This window comes from Diaporthe citri (assembly GCF_014595645.1).
Source record: "Diaporthe citri strain NFHF-8-4 chromosome Unknown scaffold_3, whole genome shotgun sequence".
NCBI lineage: Eukaryota > Fungi > Ascomycota > Sordariomycetes > Diaporthales > Diaporthaceae > Diaporthe > Diaporthe citri.
In genome coordinates this window covers 1,531,620-1,551,733 of record NW_025064848.1, presented here as the reverse complement: position 1 = coordinate 1,551,733, position 20,114 = coordinate 1,531,620, and the positions used below count along the sequence as shown (strand labels likewise).

At 57.2% G+C, this 20,114-nt stretch overlaps 6 protein-coding genes across 6 annotated transcripts; 4 read left to right on the top strand and 2 right to left on the bottom strand.

Annotated features, from left to right (window-relative positions):
• Positions 1-567: 567 nt before the first annotated feature.
• INS49_008035 (uncharacterized protein) lies at positions 568-5,828 on the top strand (the record flags this gene model as incomplete). Its single annotated transcript, XM_043168780.1, has 6 exons — positions 568-857; positions 938-1,298; positions 1,363-1,954; positions 2,599-2,616; positions 2,701-5,320; positions 5,375-5,828. 6 exons carry the CDS (start codon positions 568-570, stop codon positions 5,826-5,828), a joined length of 4,335 nt encoding a protein of 1,444 aa, XP_043026460.1.
• A 371-nt stretch (positions 5,829-6,199) lies between these two features.
• Positions 6,200-8,271, top strand: INS49_008034 (uncharacterized protein; the record flags this gene model as incomplete). Its single annotated transcript, XM_043168779.1, has 4 exons — positions 6,200-6,773; positions 6,851-7,216; positions 7,306-7,670; positions 7,717-8,271. 4 exons carry the CDS (start codon positions 6,200-6,202, stop codon positions 8,269-8,271), a joined length of 1,860 nt encoding a protein of 619 aa, XP_043026459.1.
• Positions 8,272-9,174: 903 nt separating this feature from the next.
• INS49_008033 (uncharacterized protein) lies at positions 9,175-9,893 on the top strand (the record flags this gene model as incomplete). Its single annotated transcript, XM_043168778.1, has 2 exons — positions 9,175-9,228; positions 9,318-9,893. 2 exons carry the CDS (start codon positions 9,175-9,177, stop codon positions 9,891-9,893), a joined length of 630 nt encoding a protein of 209 aa, XP_043026458.1.
• A 578-nt stretch (positions 9,894-10,471) lies between these two features.
• INS49_008032 (uncharacterized protein) lies at positions 10,472-11,890 on the bottom strand (the record flags this gene model as incomplete). The annotated part of the gene is made up of 1 exon (XM_043168777.1): positions 10,472-11,890. The coding sequence occupies one exon, from the start codon at positions 11,888-11,890 to the stop codon at positions 10,472-10,474; it is 1,419 nt and encodes a 472-aa protein (XP_043026457.1).
• A 1,569-nt stretch (positions 11,891-13,459) lies between these two features.
• INS49_008031 (uncharacterized protein) lies at positions 13,460-15,353 on the bottom strand (the record flags this gene model as incomplete). The annotated part of the gene is made up of 8 exons (XM_043168776.1): positions 13,460-13,664; positions 13,753-13,842; positions 13,899-13,992; positions 14,180-14,525; positions 14,597-14,713; positions 14,801-14,877; positions 14,997-15,028; positions 15,106-15,353. The coding sequence occupies 8 exons, from the start codon at positions 15,351-15,353 to the stop codon at positions 13,460-13,462; spliced, it is 1,209 nt and encodes a 402-aa protein (XP_043026456.1).
• Positions 15,354-18,065: 2,712 nt separating this feature from the next.
• Positions 18,066-19,383, top strand: INS49_008030 (uncharacterized protein; the record flags this gene model as incomplete). Its single annotated transcript, XM_043168775.1, has 4 exons — positions 18,066-18,510; positions 18,572-18,800; positions 18,855-18,947; positions 19,047-19,383. The coding sequence occupies 4 exons, from the start codon at positions 18,066-18,068 to the stop codon at positions 19,381-19,383; spliced, it is 1,104 nt and encodes a 367-aa protein (XP_043026455.1).
• Between the last annotated feature and the right edge of the window lie 731 nt (positions 19,384-20,114).

Genomic DNA, 20,114 nt, shown 5'->3' with positions numbered 1-20,114 from the left:
GGCAAGGCGGGAGGACCCCTGGGCCACCTTCCCCTGGGGCCATGGGCGATTAGCGGCGCCTGCGATGTCTTGGCCCGGAAAAGGCCAGAACATTCATCGACGGCATGGGGCAGCAGGCCGGCGAGGCTCAGGGTCAGATCGCGAACAAGCCGACAACTTTCGAGTCCCCTGGCGTAGCTGCACGCATGTCAGATCCAGCCGGCTCGACACTTTTTGCGACCCAATTTGCTAAGCTTGTTGTTATTCCTGCTTCCAAGGTCAAGGGTACCAGGTATATTTTGTCATTGCAACTCAGACTCCCTTGCTACTCGCATCGCGCCACGTTTACATACGTACAGTACACACACACACACTTGTGCTGATCTACCGACGCCACAACAGGCACCGGCCCTACAGCTCGACTGCATTGCATTGATCAGCGCATGCCTCTCAGCCGCGACAGCACTGACTCTGATGCTTCCCGGCAAAACCCCCTTAGCAGTTCGACAGGACACGTTTCGCGTTTCTCTTTTCTTCCCGGCCCCGTCGCGGAGAGAGAAAAAGGTGCCAACCTTTCTAACCGTGTAAATGACGACCTCCCGCCCAGCTCGACGACGACAAACCTCCCTGCAGAAAGCCCAGCATCATGCGGCTGCCTCCGCGCCCATGACCCCTCGAGTGATCAACGCCGCTCCCTCGCTGGAGAAGGCTCAAATCCATGGCATTGACGACGAGCGCCCAATGTCCTCCAAGATCATGGGCATGCTGGGCCGCATCTTCATCGAGACCATCCCGCAATGGCTCACCGTCGGTGCAATGCTGCTCCTGATTTTTGGGGGCTGCTGTTCCAACGTCTTTGCCTTGGAGGCTATCATCCAGTCAGTCTCGCCGTTGCAGCATGACGCCGTTGACCCCGCTGGACCCGGGTTTGCTGACCTGAGCGTGTTCTCTTGCCTAGGGTTGAGCCAGCCAGCGGCACTCTCCTGACCTTTGTCCAGTTCCTCTTCGTCGCCGTCACGGGCTACATATCTCAGTTCGACGAGACCCGGCCTCCGTTCTTCCTACGACCGAACAAGGTGCCCCTGCGGCGCTGGCTGATCAACATCGTGCTCTTCTTCAGCATCAACACGCTGAACAACCATGCTTTTAGCTACGATATCTCAGTTCCCGTGCACATCATCCTCAGGTCCGGAGGAAGCATAACGACCATGATTGCGGGAAGCATCTGGGGGAAGAGATACTCTCGCATACAGTTCACAGCTGTCATGCTTCTCACCGTTGGTGTCATAACTGCCGCTTGGTCCGACGCGCAGACTAAGGTAGGAGAAGTGGCGCAGCATATCGTGGGTGCACATTACGGTCACGCTGACAGACGGGACACAGGGAAGCACGGAAGAGAAGGCGGGAAGCACGCAGAGCTTCAACACCGGCCTCGCCATCCTCTTCGCTGCCCAAGTCGCCTCTGCAATCATGGGCCTATACACCGAAGACACATACCGGAAGTACGGTCCGCAGTGGAAAGAGAACCTTTTCTACTCGCATCTACTCTCCTTGCCGCTTTTCATCCCGTTCATGCCGTCCATGTGGAGGCAGTACAACAAGCTGGCAAACAGCGCGCCGCTGCCTCTTCCGATCGCGGGAATCTTTGGAATTGAGAAGCTGCCGGACCACGTCCAACGTGGCGTCGACAGGATTTACATTCCGAGCCAGCTGTTCTACCTCGCCATGAACGTCCTGACGCAGTATGCCTGCATCCGCGGCGTCAATCTGCTTGCGGCTGCGTCGACAGCGCTGACGGTGACTATCGTTCTGAATATCCGCAAGCTGGTGAGCCTCCTGCTCAGCATCTGGCTGTTTGGGAACCAGCTGGCCACGGGCACGCTGCTTGGTGCTTGCATCGTGTTCTTTGCGGGAGGACTGTACTCGCTCGACTCAGGCAAGAAGGTATCCCCTAAGCCCAGGACGGCCAAGATTGGTTGACGCGTCTTGCAAGATCGCGCCGTAGCACAAGTCTTGGAAAACGGGGCTCATATAGGTAGCGCTGGAGAGACATTGGTCTCCCCCACCTCAGGCCCAACATGGAAATAAATACAGTATATGTTCGGGTGGCCCTGATCATAAGTCCCCCTCGTTTGTGCAAGTCAGTGTGATCAACTGACCGTCTGCAGCCTCCAGATGCCCAGTGACATTCTCGGCCTATTCACAATGGCTTAGCTTAATATGCAGTGGCTGGCACATGGCATTTAAACTTTCAGAGATGCCCGAACGCTCCTGCAGACAGTGGCAGATCCTGTGGGGGCACACCGCGGATAGGCCAGGCGGCCCCTGGAGGGGCTGGAGGTGCAATTGGTTCGGGCGTTAGGCTCTGTACGTCATCCGGGCAGACCCCTGCGCTCTGGTGCCCCCGGCGGACTGGGATGCAGCTGGGTACCGCCGACAGCTCGGGGCCTGGGCTAGGCTTTCCTTCAAAATTCCATCGGGGGACTCCGCGACACAAAGGCGCAGCACTGCTACCTTGACCGAAAGATATAACCCCGTCAACTCACCCACGTGCAGCTAGCCGGAGCTGTGCTGGCCGTCCCTCTCTTTCTATTTTCAGGCGCTGACGGAAAGTCGCAGAGGGAGAGAAGATGGCCGGTATGTCTCGCCCTGTGGCTCGTTTAACGGACCACCCTGACATGTATGCCAATGACTGATCAATATACACATATCGTGTCTCAGACCACTCCTTTGTCGAGGACCCCACCTCGGCTTCGACTTCCCCTAAGCTCAACACAACCGCCATGCCTCTGGCCCAAGAGTCCGACGGAGAGGACGACACTGCCACATTCCAGAGCGCCAGCCCTCAGTCAGACGAGGGGCAGCCTGGACAAGCAACTTCCAAGAGCACCCCCGACGGAGACGAGGAGGAAGACGAAGACGGTCTGCTGCCCCGAGACATGCCCAAGAAGACGGCCTTCTACGACCCCGTGGCCGAGCGCCAGATGACACAGCACGACGCAAAACTCTTCTACCAGCGAAGCCAGCAAGACCAACAGAAAGGGGCCGGCCAGCCTTGGGGCTCCTCCGTCTACGACGGCAGTATCCATGGCAGCCCCGTCATCTCCCACGGAGCAGGGGCCTCGCTCGAGAGAGCTCTCAGCTCCTCGTACGACCTCCCTGCCGCTGCGTGGCCCCAGAATGGCTCGCCCACTGGCGGTGAGAGTGTCTATGGTAGTGGCTCCAAGAAAGACACTACCCACTTCACCATGCCCAGTAACCGCAGTCACCCCGAGAGCCACTCAGAGTTTCATAGGGTGCCCAGTGCACTAGGCGTCAGCGCTCAAGATGCTGTCTACCAGGCTCAGTTGGAAATGAGCACAGGGGCTCCTCATGGGATCGGTAGTGCCTCCTATGTCGGCGCTGATGCTTCGGTCACGGCCGAGCTGAGCAGCATCCTGAAAAATGTCCAGAAGATTCTCGACATCCGTCACAAGTACATTCGCCTCTCACTTCAGGGGCCGTCAGACAGCCCCAAGGACGATCCAAACTGGCCAATCTACCCGCCTCCGCCTCAGCCAGTCTGGGTGGGCGACCAAGACAAGGGCGCTCATGGAAGCAATGGACCAAACAGCATGACCAACAGCACGACTTTGCCGGCTGATCAGGCAGCAGCCCAGACTCCCAAGAAAAGACGCAAGCTCGGCGAGGACATCGGTTCGGACTTCGACATGGCTGATCTGGAGCCCCTGCCAGGCGCGAGCGAGATGACCTTTGGGCTCGATGCGAACGGAGTGTATCAGGTCTTCGAGAATGAGGATGCCAAAGCAGCCAACACGCCGGCTGTCAACGTCCCGACCATCAAAGAATATTACGTCGACCTCGACGTGATCTTGTCAGTATCGTCTGATGGCCCGTCAAAGAGTTTTGCCTTTCGCCGGCTGCAGTACTTGGAGGGGAAGTACAACCTCTACGCCCTCTTGAATGAGTATCAGGAGACTGCAGACACCAAGAAGGTGCCACATCGTGATTTCTACAACGTTCGGAAGGTCGACACCCACGTGCATCATTCGGCCTGCATGAACCAGAAGCATCTACTTCGCTTCATCAAGAGCAAGATGAAGAAGTCACCAGATGAGGTGGTACTGCACAGGGATGGCAAATATCTCACGCTACGAGAGGTCTTCGAGAGTATCAACTTGACGGCGTACGATCTCAGTATCGACACGCTGGATATGCATGCTCACACGGACTCGTTCCATCGTTTTGACAAGTTCAATCTGAAATACAACCCCATCGGAGAATCCCGTTTGCGTACCATCTTCCTGAAGACGGACAACCTGATCAAAGGCCGCTACCTCGCAGAAATCACCAAGGAGGTCATCGCGGATCTGGAGTCCAGCAAGTACCAGGTCGTTGAGTGGCGTATCTCGATCTATGGCCGGTCGATGGACGAGTGGGACAAGCTCGCTGCATGGGTTGTTGACAACAAACTTTTCTCACACAACGTCCGCTGGCTCATTCAGATTCCCCGCCTGTACGATGTGTACAAGGCGAGTGGAACTATGGAGACGTTTGAGCAGATCGTCAAGAATATATTCGAGCCGCTCTTCGAGGTCACCAAAGACCCCCAGAGCCACCCCAAGCTTCACGTATTCCTCCAGAGGGTGGTCGGTATCGACAGTGTCGACGACGAGAGCAAGGTCGAGAGACGCCTGTTCAGGAAGTACCCCGTCCCCCGAGTCTGGGACACGAAGCAGAACCCACCCTATAGCTACTGGATCTACTACATTTTTGCCAACATCACTTCGCTCAACTTCTGGAGGAAGCAGCGCGGCTTCAACACGTTCGTCATCCGGCCGCATTGCGGTGAGGCAGGTGACGTCGAGCATCTCGCGGTGGCTGCCCAGTGTGCCCACAGCATCAGCCACGGCCTACTACTCCGCAAGGTGCCTCTGCTGCAGTACATTTTCTACCTCGAGCAGATCGGCGTGGCCATGTCTCCCCTCAGCAACAATGCGCTGTTCCTGGCGCTGGAGCGAAACCCGTTCTACCAGTATTTCAAGCGTGGCCTAAACGTGTCCCTGTCCACGGACGACCCTCTGCAGTTCGCCTACACCAAGGAGCCGCTAATGGAGGAGTACGCCGTTGCGGCGCAGATCTACAAGCTCAGCCCCATCGACATGTGCGAGCTCGCAAAGAACTCTGTCAAGCAAAGCGGATACGAGCACTCGATAAAGCAGCACTGGCTCGGCCCCAACTTCCTGAGGCCTGGGTTCAGGGGCAACACCATGGTCAAGACCAACGTGCCTGACCGGAGGGAGGAGTTCCGATACCGTACCTTGCTCGAGGAACAACAGATGTGAGTTTGCCCCATGACTTTGCTTGTGATGCCTGAAGATTGACCCAAAAACAGGGTCGAGATGTACACCTCGTACACCACAGATCCTTCTGCAGACCCGGCCACAGCCGCGCCCAGCGGCACCACCTCAGCGGTCCCTAAGTCGCCAGCTACGATCATGAAGAACAGCCTCAACGTGGATGTGCAGACGCCAGTGCACCCGCAGTCAAAGAGGGCGGCGCCGACGTCCTCGCCCTCGGTGGCACCCGTGCAGCAGCCGAATGCGGCGCCTCCACCGCCCGGCCCCGGCGCCGTCCAGCCCGCGGCGCCGTGGCCGATAGACGGGATGAAGGACGCGTCCCTGTCCGGGAGCGAGCCGCGGATCTACCCCGGGATGATCAGCAGGAGGCAGAGGACCAACAGCCTCCGGCAGGGGTCAGGGCATGAGGCTGACGGCACGGCGAAGAGGCTGTCTACCAGCAACATGGATGAGGTTGAGGAAGAGGCCGTCGACGGGTCGAAGGAGTGATATGGAGAGGCCTTGCTGTCCAATGGATCATCATGATTTTACGATCGATGGGGCGGCAATGTTGTATTATTAGTGCTTGATAAGATTGTGATACGATACCCCGTTGAGTTGATCCCATGTGTATGCGGGCCATTGAGGGAACAAGTAGCCCATCTCGATGGACAACGCGCATATGTAGCCGCCCGAGTCTTGCCCCTATTCGGATGTTATCGTGCGCGTGGCGCCGGCGGGGTTGGTGCGGCTGAGCTGAAGCATCCATGGCGCCGGCAACCTCCTACATCGTGGGATCCCGAGTCCAAGACACATTTTGTTTTGACTTCATAACAGCGTAAGTAGCACACGAATACTCATCGAACTAATCTGACAACAAAATGGCAGAAGCATCAAACGCGGCGGAGTCGCCGTTCAGCCCGCTCGACCCGTCCCTCAGGCAGATCCGCCTGCTCCGGATCGAGCCGAACCCATCCGACCTGAGCGCGGTGCTGGAGACCGTCTCGCTCGACGATGGGCCAAAGTACACGGCGCTCTCCTACACGTGGGGCACGGAGATGTCCAGCGGCGCCGGCATCGCGCTGAACGGGCAGGGCCAGACCTGGCGGCTGCCCATCACCAGGAACCTCGAGGTGGTCCTGGAGCACCTCTGCGCGAGCGGGGACGGGAAGCCCATCACGCTCTGGATCGACGCGCTGTGCATCAACCAGACGGACGTGGAGGAGAAGTCCCACCAGATCACGCTCATGAGGGACGTCTACAGCGGGGCCGAGGCGACCTGCTTGTGGCTCGGCCCAGCGGCCGACAACAGCGACCTGGCCATGGCGACCATCGGGGAGCTATTTGCGGCGAGGACATATGTGCTCCCCGACGGCGCCCTGTCTGAGGCGCATATCGAGGCTATCAACGCCCTGCAGCGGCGCGAGTGGTGGTCCCGGATCTGGGTACTTCAAGGTCGGTCGCCTAGCTTCCTTCCTGTCTTTATTATTCGTGATGCTCTCATGTAGTAACGCCATGTCTTCACTTCACAGAGGCCATGTTGTCACCCAGTCCCATCGTAAGATGCGGCAGCGCGACGCTCCCTTTCGAGGCTTTCGTCCACCTCGACGACATCCGGCTGGGCTACATCCGGCCGGAGCGGCGCTCGCTCGACAACGCGTCGGGTGGGAGTCGCTTCCTCATCCAGGGGAGCCCCTTTAGGCAGATTCTCACACACTACCCCGACGAGAAGCCAAGGGTCAGGGCGGGCATCACACCCCTGGCTGAGTACGTGCACATGGTCGATCAGTTCAAAGCCACAAACCCGCGGGACAAGATCTATGGCCTCCTCGGGCTGGGGATGCCATCCGACGTGCATTTCCTTGCACCGAATTACTCGCAGAGCGTTGCCGATGTCTGTATGTTTGTGCCCCTTCTACTTATGACGGCTTGAATTGCCCAACAGAAGTTGTGTTTCCTCGCTGGAGAGACACTAACACATCCGCAGACACCCGCGCGACGGCACGCTTCATCATCCAGTACCAGGAGCTCATCTGGCTGCAGTTCGACAACGACAACAAGAGCCCCAGGCACGCGCTGCCGTCGTGGTGCCCGGACTACTCGACGGAGCCGGGCCGGCCCCCGCGCGGCTACACGGCCATCACGGCCGTGGGGCCGGACGCCTTCTGCGCCAGCGGCTCGTCGTGCTGGGGCGTGGCGCGGCTGTTCGTCTCGGGCATCTTCCCGACGCCGGCGTGGGACGAGCTGCACCTGCGCGGGCTCGACTTCGACGATGTTGAGTATGTCGGGCCGAACCCGTTCGTGGAGCGGTACATGGGGAATGTGCTCGCTGAGAGGATGGAGAACGTCCGGGTGCGTAATGCCCAGACGAGGGATAATGTGCTGGTGTGGGGAGCAGGCGGTGCTGGCCAAGTGGCAGCGGGATGGGTTCCCTTATGCTCCCCTGGGGCTGGGACAGAGCGAGGCCTTCTGGAGGGCGCTGATGTGGGATCGGGACTGGGACAAGAACAAGGTTCCGTTGGAGCATGGGCGGTACTTCGATGCGTGGCTGGGCCGCGCAGATGTCGATGCTTCTTACGCTGCGGCCAATAGCAGCGCAGGCATGGACGAGGTCGAGGTCCGCAGGACGTTTGTCAAGCCCTTCACCGACTGCTGCATCTCCCGGTCTCACGGCCGGTCCTTTGTCATCACCAAGAGGGGATACATTGGACTTGCACCCTTTAAGACCTGCGTGGGCGACAAGGTCACGGTGCTGCAGGGCGGGACTGTACCGTTCGTGCTGAGGGAGCGCGCAGCTGCTCCGGGGGAAGGCTTCGATGGTGCAGCTGGGCAGGTGGAGTCCACAAAGTTACGGTGCGAGTTCGTGGGCGAGGCATTCGTGCTCGGAATCATGGAAGGCCAGGCCGTGTCCCAGGCTCGTGAGGAGGAAGTCAAAGTGTTTATTCTTACCTGATTGCCCATGGTTTATAGACTATTTGTATTCTTTGAGTTCCTCCACTTAGCTGGAACAATAAAGGTTATCCTAGTGGGATAAGAGATAATGTAGATTATAGGCAATTATCATCAATTTCACCACATGTGATCTCCGCCGGGGTCAGGCCGGTTCGTTCATGCGCACCTAGATTGACTGTCTGAGCCTCACCCGATCAGACCAGTCAAGCATTGCTCGCCCCCGCCGAAAAGAGACGCGACGGCTCCGCTCTGGGACGATCAGTCAGCCTTACAGGCATCTGCGAGACAGGCCCTCCCCGGGCCAGACGCATCGTCGTTGAGCCGCGGTTTTGCCCGGGACACGTCAGACGGGACTGTCGTCCGATATGCGACCGGACGCAGCGCCCACCTCGGATTGACCAGGCTTGTGTGTTCCCGCCTGCGCCCTGCCGAAGGCGGCCTTCCGGGGGGTGTCATTGAGCTCATTGGCGGCTTGTTTCAATCGTGTCTGAAACGGCGTACGAATGTCAAGCCAAAACCTGCTGGGTGGTATACGTGGATACGGGCGATGCTTCCGCATTGGTGAGGGCCTCGCGGGAGGTTTGGGGGGGGGGTTCCCCTTCTAGGGCGCGAAAAGGGGCATAACGAGGCCTCGTGAAGTCTGATATAAAGATCGCGAAGATATCATCATGTCGTTCAGATTGTTCTTGGCCAGGCTCATCTCGATTCGGGATTCCCATCTCCACATTTCCTCTTCTTCAGTGATACCCATTGTGCATTCTTGGACTACAACATATCTTCCACGGAAAAGTTCATATTCCAACAACAACAACAACAACAACAACAACAACAACAACAACAACAACAACAACAACTTCGACTCTGCATCTACACCTCCCTGCATTGCACACATCTATCATCCACAATGAAGTTCTCAACATTCATCATCCTCCCTCTTGCCGCCGTGGCATCCGCACAAGTGAGTCCGTGCTCCCTTTCCTACAAACCGTCTACAACACACACACACACACAATGAGCCACTTGCTAACAACATTCCCCCACCAACAGCCACAGGGCCCTCCATCAGAACAAGGTCCGGGATCACCAAACAGCCCTCAGACAGCGTCCTCGCCAACGGGAGCAGGGGGTGCCCCGTCCCAGCCGACGGGCGGGCTGCTCCCAGGAGGCTCGGGGACGGGCTCGGGATCAGGCTCGGGGGCATCGGGCCTGCCAAGCCAAGGGGGAGCCGGCGGGCCGGGGGGAGCAGCAGCGGGAGCGGGTGGTGGCTCTCGATCGACGGGCAGTCTCGCCGCGGGCCCGAGCGGTGGGCCGTTTCAGAGTGAGAGTAACGGTGGCAGCAACGGTGGCAGCAACGGGAGCAGCAACGGGAGCGCGCCGACGCCGACGGGCGGCCCGCAGGCGACAGGAGGCGGCGGCGGCGGCAGCAAGACGGCTAGCGGTAGCATCAGGGCCACGAGGACTGGGTCGCCCTCTGGGGCGGGCAGTGTGTCGTCGGCGTCGGCGTCGGCGTCGGCGGTGGTGTCTGACGGCGGGGCCAGTGCGAGGACCGGTGCGTGGGCTGCTGGCAGTGGCGGGCTGGTGTCCATTGTTGGCCTTGGGGTTACGTTTGTGCTTTTTATGTGAGCGGCATACCACTGTCTTGGGACAATTGTGACTTGAGAACCACGGGGATGACGAATTATGAGACACCAGAGCTTATGAATGCGAGTCACTTAGAGGAACCACTGGAGTCGACTCAGGCGCTGAGATGTACTCAGATCTGACATCCGAGATAGCCTTCCGATGTTGAGATGATCGCCACACAGACGTCTCAAATCGAGATTGTGCCCGTGATGTGCTGTCTCCACATGCTTTGACTTGCCGAAACCTGGGACATCATCATCGATATACTTTCTCGCCGTCACACCTTTGTGGTTTCATGTTGATGCTGGTGGGAACTTATATGTCGGCCTATGACATCCTTTAGGACACAGGTTCAATGTTAAACTATCACGGGCTTCAGATGCAAAACCAACACATGTGTCGTGCGACTGATGATACATTATAATATGACTAAAACACAGTGTAAAGTCTCGTACAGTAGGAAGAAAATGGCACACTATTTTTGCAATATACATTCCGTCATGGCATACTGCCCTCAACCAAAATCAGAACCCAGGGATATCAATCTCATCGCCGCCATCTTCGTAACAAAAGCCAACTTAGCGCTCAGAACAAGAGAGAACAACCATTCCCAGCGTGACACACAGAGGGGCCCACCAGCACCGCGCAGTCCCCGGGGCAGCCGAGGCCATCACGACGCTGAACGGGCTGCCCCCGCCCAGGCCACGGTCCTCATCGTCCGACGCGGCGGTCTGCGTCCCGGACGCCGAGGGGGAGGCCGTCAAGGCCGTCACCGAGGTGGCGAAGCCCGAGGCGGACGAGGCGGTCGGCGTGCCCGTCGCCAGCACCAGCTCGCCGCTGATGTCCGGCGTGGCCGTGGAGGTGTCGCCCGACCTGGAGTCCTCCTCCTCGTCGTCGTCGCTGCCCTGAGAGGCCGAATTACCGGCGTTCGCGTGTGTGGCCTTTGACCCGGAGCCCTCCGTCTTGGGATATTCGGTGCTGGTGGTCGCGTCGGCGATGGGGTTGTTGGCTGGGGCCTGCTCGGGGGCTGTCGTCTGTTGGGATTTTGCGTTGGCGGTGTCGGTGCTGCTGGGCTTGACTACCGTGGTCTCGGGCGTGGCCTCTGGCTGGATTTGGTTCGCGTGATCTCCGGCTGGTGTTGATATCGAGACCGATGCCGGTGGAGGGCTCGGGGCCGGGTCTGATGGCTGCTCTGCGACAGTCGTAGCCTCTGGGGCCGGCTGCTCGGGCGAGATATCGGTGATTTGCGCCACGGGGACTATCGCCGCGGCGGCGGTGGAGCTTGGCTCAGTCGAAGTGAACGGCTCCGGGGGAGTTTGCGTATCGGAAGGAATGCTCAACTCGGATGTTGACGGTTGTGTCTCAGCTGGGACGTCGAGCTCCGGCTGGGCGATGGTTGGCTCGGTCACCGTGGTGGGAGCCGGGCTCAGCGTCGTCGTCTCTGCTGCAGGCTCGACTGCCGTTGGGGCTTCCGCGGGCACCGGAGTAGTGAGTATGTCGGGTGTTGTTGAAGCCTCAGTCTCGACCGCTAATGGTTGGAAGCTTGGAGTCGTGGGCATTATCACTACCGGTAGCGGCTCGATAGAAGACGACGACGTGGTGCTCGTGCTCGTGCTGGCGGCAAGTGTAGCCTGGATATAAACAGCGGCATTCGCAGCGTCCTCGATCTCATCGTCCGACACTGGCTTCTCGAGCTCCTTGCAGCCCGTCTGCATCGGCTGCAAAAGATTTGAATCCAGGGCGACAAGTTCCTCGACGCAGTTTGATGCTGTACAGGCAGTGATCGCCTCCAGCAGGCCATCCCGGGAGGCCTTGCACATTTCCTTCTGGTTGTCTTCTCCATCCATGCTGTAGCCTGTCGATCCCAGACATGTGCTCACACAAGTTGAGAACTGGAACGTAACAATATCAGAGCCGTCATCGTCGTCTGCGAGGACGTGGCCGGGGAGGAAGACGCCGATGGACAGAAGCGCGTTGCGCAGCGTAGTAGGGAGCATACTGCTCAACCCTTTTTTATTCCTTTTTTTTTTCAATAATTATTCTTTCTTTTCTTGTCCCAACTAAAAACGAATGACAGTTGGGGTGAGAGTGGGTAAAGAGCGACAGAGAGGTCCGTGACGAAGGAGAGAAGCGCTGGCCAGCAGCCGTAGCGAAGCACTGCTGAGGCACTGCGGTCAACAGGCACGGGAGGGAATGGAAAAGATGCGTGTGTCGTCACAACTCGCTCGAGATGTGCGGGAGATCTCAGATTCGTCCCAAGCTTTGGACACCATAGAACGGCGAGGAACACGTTCTCTTTTCTCCTGGCACCGGGTTCGGATTTACGAACCCTTGCCGCCATGCCGCTGGGCTCCACCCGGATGAAGCCTCACCCTCGAACTCGAAGAATTCCTTCTCCTCCTCCTCCTTCCTTGTCCCTGCGTGGGAAAGGGGGGGTTGGGGGCCACGGCCGTGCGGTCATCTCATGGCTGTCAATGTCCATGCCGGCGATGACTCTGGCGAGACCGAGCCTGCGCGTGCGGACATTGCTTGCCCTTTTGAGCAGTGCTTTGGTGCTCGGCAGCGTTTGGTAAAGTCTCCGAGGGCCATTCTGGGCTCCCCCCGTTGCCCTATTCAGACCGGTCAGGATGCGGGCGGGAAACATCGTGCATTTGACGATTGGTGTTTGAAACAAAACGGTGCAGGGGGCTTTTCTCCTCGCGGGCCCACACACGAGGTCCATTCCGTCACCTCCGATGAGCCTAGGCTTTCCTCGGTCGGCTGCGGTGGGAATTCAAGGGGTCCTGATGGATCCCTCCCCCACGGCGAAAGAATCCTTCAACAAGATTTGGAGAGCCGCATCTTGATTAGGGCGCTTGTCGACGGGGGCCACAGTACGCATGGGACGAATCGTCGGATCTCAGCCGAGCTCGCCTGTCGCCCTGTCGCTCTGAAGATCGTGGAGCCCGTTCGCGACTGACATGACATGCTGCAGACACAGCAGGTCTTTTTTGGTTTGCGACAGCGAAAGTGGGCCCACCACGCGACGATCTCCAATCCAAGTTACTGCATCTGGCCCGTCTGTCCTCTTTTGGCACGACCTTTCCAGATGGGAGACGAAGATCTCGCGAACGACAGCCTTGGCTAGGGGAATTATAATCATGGTGATGACCATCCGAGGTCATTGGCACCGCGGCTGCCGGGGTCCGGAGGATCCGAGCACCTCGCACGTCGTACGATTCATCCCCGTACAGTTCCGTCGACAACAACGCCGCAGTAGTATAGAGAGGAGAAACCGATCCTGCCTCCTTTCCGCGCCCAATATGTTTATCTAGGCTCTCCGATTGCAGCAGCACAGGACTTACAGCCCAGGAAAAACCTCGTGTTAGACACGCGGCCCTGTTGGTTCGTGCCGGAATCATATTTGATGCCGTCTGCATAACTCAAGATGATCCTGCACCCCCAATGGCGGTTTCAGTGCCGTGCCTCCAGAGACAAGAATTGGTGACAACAACTCAACTCAAGCTCCTGGGGATCAGCTCGACCTCTTCGGATCACATGTGCATTGCTTCTCAAGCCCGTGCCCGTCACGACGACTCCTCGTAGAAATAACAGAACGGACCAGACGTGGTTGACATTGCATCCCGTATCTTGATCGAAGGCCCCGCATAACCCACATCGATGATGTCGTCAAGCTCAGCGAGGCGTGAAGCAGGGGAGTTGGCCCACGTGATGTGGCCATACGTCCCATTGTCAAGCTGGGTATATCTTGTCGAGGGGTCGCGAGTTTGCCTGTTTTGGTCTTGGTCAGTTTCGTGTTCCCTTCCCCTAGGGAAGGGTCTCGGGTAAAGAGGGCTTGGACTGTGGTGGGCACACATACCACAACGCCCATAGGCGGTCCATTTGTCCGTGGTGCACCCAGAAGGCTGGATCTCCTGGTGAGGTGAACAGGTCACCGCCAGGATCGCCGCTATAGCAGTATCAGCACACCGGTATGCATACTTCTGTGGATGTTGGCTAGCTTACTTGATCACGTAGTGCCCGCCGCCGTGTGGACCGATCTCAACTGTATAGGGCACGCCCTCGGAGAGCAGACGGTAGTCGGTTATGGTCGGCTTCTCTAGCAGATCTAGATATGGTCAGTATTTATGAGATGTTCACGTATCCCTTTCGTAAGGAACTTGGTGGAAGAGTCAATTCACGGGAGCAGTATGAAAAATGCAAGCCCAAAGAAGGAAAAACACGAGCACGAGCACGAGCACGAGAAAATGGTTTCCTATGGAAGACGAGTACTGATTTGCACTTACCAAGGACAGTGGTATAATTACAATACCTCTCAGTAATGCCCGGCCCAACATCCCTCTTCAGACCGCGAGGATTGTAGCCCAGCCCCCCATCAGGGCCCGGCTCAGCAACAAACGTGCCGCCGAAGGGACCAAGGTTGATGGTCATGTTTGCGAACGGCCCCGTCACAACGTAGCCACCTCCCAGTCCAGCGGGCAGCTGAATGTTGCCTCCTGAAACGCCCTCTGGGGGAGTGATGACCGTGCCATTATGTGGGATGTACTGTCCGTTACCACCCAGGCTATGTGGGTCACCGTTGAAGATGGGCGAGTCTTGGGGGGCTTTCATGTATTTCGGCCAGTCCCAGTACTACCATAGTTTAGAGGCTTGAAAGGAACAGGAAGAGAGGGTAGGAAAGACTGAGGAAAAGAGTGACGAACAGGTTGGTAGCCGCGGTAGCCGCACTCGTCCCGGAGAGCAGTCTCGTAGACGTGAACAAACCAGCGATGCCACGGCATGAAGTTCCCCGTGAAGTGCAGCGTCAGGGTCTGGTTGATCTGGACGGCAACAAAATCGTCAAACTAACGGGGCAGGCATGTCAGTCCGCTCACAGCCAGAGCAGAAGAGCTTGGTGTTCGACTTACGCGAGACCTTGCCCCCGGCGCTACGCTGGCCGGCGTGCGCGCCGGTAGGCGCTGGAGACACTTGACGGCATTGACGTCTGTTGGCACACTCGATGTTAATAGCCTGTCACTGATTGCGGGCGACGGGATTCCCCATAGGCCCTTGGAAAGGTGAGGTTACAATATGTAACAAAAGAAAGCACGTGCGTATGCATACAGTCCAGTCTTTCAGCCTCGGAAAGCGAGCCGCTGGGTTAGACATTGGTCAGCTCCGCCATCCCAACTCAGGAACCGAAAGCCAGTGCTCAAACTCCCCGGGAACTCACTATTCCCTGCGGTAGACGACAGTGTCCGACGTGCAGCTCGATGAGATCGGACCTCCGCTGCAGTGCTCGTCCGGGGACGCATCCAATTTGCCCAGGAAGTCGGACGTGATGGAGCTGATGAGCTGGGTGACCTGCTCTTTGGCGCTGTCCCTGGCCTGCGGGTGGAGCGTCCTCGGGAGGCCCAGGATCGGCGCGACGCACGTCAGCAGCAGCGCTGAAACACATGTAATGGGCTTGGTGGTCTTCATGTTGGGCAGCTATGTCGAGACGGGGCGCGCATAAGCCACACACAAGGGGTGGAAAGGAGGCTGGTGTTTTCCGGATCAATAAACTTGGGAGGATTCGAGACACGGACACACACAATCACACAGTCACACACCCACACCAGCACACGTTTGGGAGACGACCAGGTGAAGTGGTTGCCAGAGAGGCCACGCGAATATCTCAAGAGACTTCCCTCGCCTATGCAGGTGCGCGACCCTCACCTCGCCACGTGAGCCACAGAGTCTGCCATTCTAACACAAGCGAGCCACCGCGCCGCCGGAGGACAACAGCACTGCATATTGGCGACCCTGTGTTGTGCGTCATTGTCTTTCCCAGCATGTACGCTCACCACGCAGTAGGATGCGCCAAGGAGACGAAGTGCGAGTTGGGACGAAATAGCCTGTCAGAGAAGAAGCAGGTTGTATTGGCATGCAGGAAGGTGCCACTGGGGAGATGCAGGTTCCTGGGTTTAGGTGGTCAGGACAAGGGTGTTGTTCGCCCATATGGGAGCATCTGCTAATCTGCAGCAGGGACAGGGACAAGGGCGCGCCGTTCCGTCGGGATCTTTTGAGGGACTGGGGGATTGGTTCGTCCAATCGCGGTAGACTCCGGCGGCATGGGGGGCCCTGTCCAGACCCAGTCGACTGCGAGGGGGAGACGACGTTGATTCGGCCTCGGGAACACCAACTGGTGCGTCGACGGTGAGGGAGCCGGACCTTACTCTTCTGGTCCGGATCTGCAGATCGATCTTCAAGAACCTGCTTTAAGCCCAGTCGGTCGGGATGCCGGTCGATGCTACGGGCCCCTCCTGCTAGCAAACCAACAGCGCCGACTGCACATGCAGGATTTGGTGGGAGGTGGCCTATTGGATCGCTTCGTCCATCCCACCCAAGACCCTCGCTCTCTCTTGTTCTTCCGTCGCTATCGCATCCCACCAGGTTGGTATTCCAAGGTTCCATCTCATCTCCTGTCGAGACTACAGCCAAGAACACAAGCACCTATATAAGCAGCTCAGGGACCTGCCAAGCACACAAAGCACAACCATTCAAGACATGGGATGCTTCACTGTGAGCTTTCGTGCCACAGGCAGTTCCCACTAGCAAAGTGTCATGGGTCAAGCCAGAGCCAGATGGGACCCTTTTGATCCACCAGTACAGCTAAGCCGCACGAGACAGCTCGAGCACAGATGCCCCGATGTCGATCTGCACGCTTAACGCGGCCCGCCTGGTGATCCCCGAGCACCGTTACATCATGTGGCTTACAAGCTCCAGGGACCAAAGAGTTGCAACCTGAGCCTTGGTGGATTAATGCCTCGCGCCCGGGACTCGGCCGCGATGCACCACCCCCAGACCAGCGGCGTCTGCCCCGGCCCTCCGCTAGATGCTGGCCGGGGTCCATAGCCTATGCGTGCTATATTGCGAGACATCTCAGCCTAGACTGGCGAGGGGCCGTTGGTATTGAGACATTTCCGCGGAAATTTCCTGTGGAAGGCGACGAGCCATCTCAGGTACACGGCGAATGGCAGCCTGGCTATGAAATTGCTTCCTGGTGACTGCGAGGCGTGTTTTCTCGGACAGGTACCCTTACCGGACACGTAATTATGGTCGCGTCAATATTATCCGATTAACTAGCAGCGGATCCGTCTTTCCGAGCACAGTTCACTCAGGCTGCTGTGGATCCGTTATGCTTCAGCATTCGCAATGCATGTGATAGAATATATCTATACATTTACACTCTCATCGAGTCCCTAAGCCTCTCAGACCCGAGAGGAAGAGAGGATGCGAACCCCTGCATAATGGCAGACAATCTAGCGTGCCCTACCATTGGGATCATGGCTCGCCATGCTTCAGTTTCTCTCACGGGTAAATGCCCAAATGCAGCCCGGTAACGCCCAAGGCAACGTCACATAAACGATCCTAAATGCCTGATCTTTCCCGTGGCATCACATGAAAAGATGTCACACAAAAGGTGCTTATGTGGCCGCCTGCGCATACATACGGAAAGTTTGTATGTGGGCTACCTAGATATTGTCAAGGCTGTCATTAGTGCGTTCCTTCAACCACTTATCAGCCAGACCTAGGAGGAAGATTCTCAGCTATAGTGTTTTGACCTTGGAAGCCACAAGCCACAATATCCTACAGCTGTACCCAAATGCAGGCAATGTCGATCAGTTAGATCTAGTCTTGGGTCTAACCTATAGCTGACCCAACACATTGACCACCCTGCCACTCTCCACGTCTCCGCTCCCACGCTTCACACGCCCCTGGTTTTGGCGTGCCATCCCGTTTCAACGCATGCTGAGGTTTTGCTTTGACCTCCCGGGCAGCATTTATTGTTGCGTAATACCACGAGAGAGATTCCCGTAGGCCTCACAGTGTCGTGATGGGAGCCATATGCCAAGGTCGGTCGGACTGGGCTCTGCAACCAGCCCCTTGCGCCCGCACCACAATCTAACTCGGGGCCGGGGACTGCTGTGCGCCCGACCAAGCCCTACGAGGCCCAGCTAAGAAGATAGACTATTCTTTGTGCTTGGTATGAGATACGGGGAGTCAAAATAAAGACAAGAGACCCCTCGGGTCTCGAGATTAGAACCGACCAAGGAGCTCCCCAGCTAGAGAGTAAAGAACCGGCGTCCTGAGCCTGTATATCACCCATACGACCGTGCCCCATCGAACAAATCTCACCATCCAGCCAGCATGGTAGACCCAGCCACCACGACGACGAACCCCCCAGACATCAACCGCGGGCCCCAGATCCTCGCCGTGTGCGGGACGCTCGTCGGCCTCGCGGTGGCGGCCGTCTCGCTGCGCGTCTGGGTGCGCGCGACCATCACGCGGCAGCTCGGGTGGGACGACGGGCTCATCGTCGCCGCCGCGGCGGTCATGCTGGCCGAGATGCTCGTCATCGTGCCCGAGGTCCGCCACGGCGCCGGCCGCCACGTCCAGCACATCCGGCCCGCGTCGGATGTCGTCGTGGGCCTGCACCTCAACTTTGTCACCCAGCCGCTGTGCCTGGTCAGCCTGTGTTGCACCAAGGTCAGCGTCGGGTTGTTCCTCCTGCGGCTGAAACCGTCGCTGCGGTTTGTCTGGTTCATCCGCGGCGTGATTGTGTTTATTGTCTTGTCGGCTGCGGGGAATTTCTGTGAGTCTCGTTCGTGGTCAGAATGCAAGAGAGAGCCAACTCGGTGGACTGACTGTCTCAGTGACGGTGTTCTTCCAATGCACGCCGCTGGAATTCATCTGGGACCACTCGATACCGGGCGGCAGGTGTATCCAAGCAAGGGACCTCAAATTCGCCGCCTTCTTTAACTCCAGTGTCTCTCTCCTGACCGACCTGGTATTCGCCCTACTGCCGGTCCCCATATTGTGGTCTGTACAGCTCAATTGGAAGGTCAAGATTGCTGTCAGTGCGGTACTCGCCCTGGGTATCTTGTAAGCAATGCCGTTTTCCTACGTGAGTGGGTTAAAAAGCTGATGGTGTGAAAGCGCGTCAGCAGCAGCCGTTGTGAAAATGATGTTTCTATCTAGCTACGGGTCCCATGGGGATTTCCTCTGGGACAGCACAGATATAACAATCTGGTAAGTGCAGGATACAAATATTATACACCATGCCATAGCAATAATATTTTCCATGCCCCTTTCACTGTTGGCCTCAAATTGATTTGGATCTTGGAATAGGACGACAGTCGAGATATGCACCGCCATAATCGCAGCCTCGATCCCCAGCCTGAAGCCCTTATTCAAGGCCATCCTCGAAGGCTCGTCGGCCCTCAGTCGCAGGACGAACAAGTACATTGGGAACAACGGTAGTCTGGCAAACGCAACGAAGCACAGGGAGAACGGCATCGAAATGTACAAGAGTCGACTCAACAGCACAGCAGTTGCGAGCGGTGGGCGCCGTCAGTTCGACAACGAGTCCGAAGAGATGATCCTTTCGGAGGAGGATGTGGTCCAGAAGACGACCCATGTCTCTGTCTCGATCGAAGACCCCGAAGACTCCGCCGGGAAGATATGATGGGTGTCTTCACCATCGCTCATCAGTTTGCTTTCTCTTTTTAGCAAATCGGGCTTATAATATCTGAACGTCGAGAGATAGCTACCCTATCCCGGAGACATTGATTTACGATACCTTTTGAGAATTCATGCCATGCTCATTATTGTTGTAAGTATAGCGGGATATGGAGGGCGAAAGGAAGGGAGAAGGACATCCTCCTTACCAGGTTCCTTCAAGTTTCATTATTATTTCAGGGAAGCGAAATGATGTCCATCACTTGAAATTTTCAGACAGCCAACCTCTTATGATATCAAAGATCACCGTCTGCTGTGATTCTGACTTTCTCGCTCTCCCTGCCGCGATAAACACCCCGAACAGTCCTCGGAGAGACTCAAAGTGTATTTCAAAAGAGATAGCTTATATTGAACCACCGGTCTGTAACATTATTCTTCCACCAACCCTGAGCTGCCAAATCTATTTTCGACTTCCGGCTCACGCAGGCTGGGATACAAGCTCACTCCGTGTCGCATCTATCAGGCGAGTTCCTTTTCCCACTCCCTGGTGGTTTCTCCGTTATATATACTCTTGGACGTCTTCTGCAAGATTATGGAGATAGAGTGTACCATCCTCATACAAAAAGAGTAATGCTCTACATATAAATATTTATATCACGCCCCATAAAGATACCTACCATCGATTTCAAAGGAAACGAAAAGGAAAAGAGACAACCACTTAGCTATACACCTGAGACT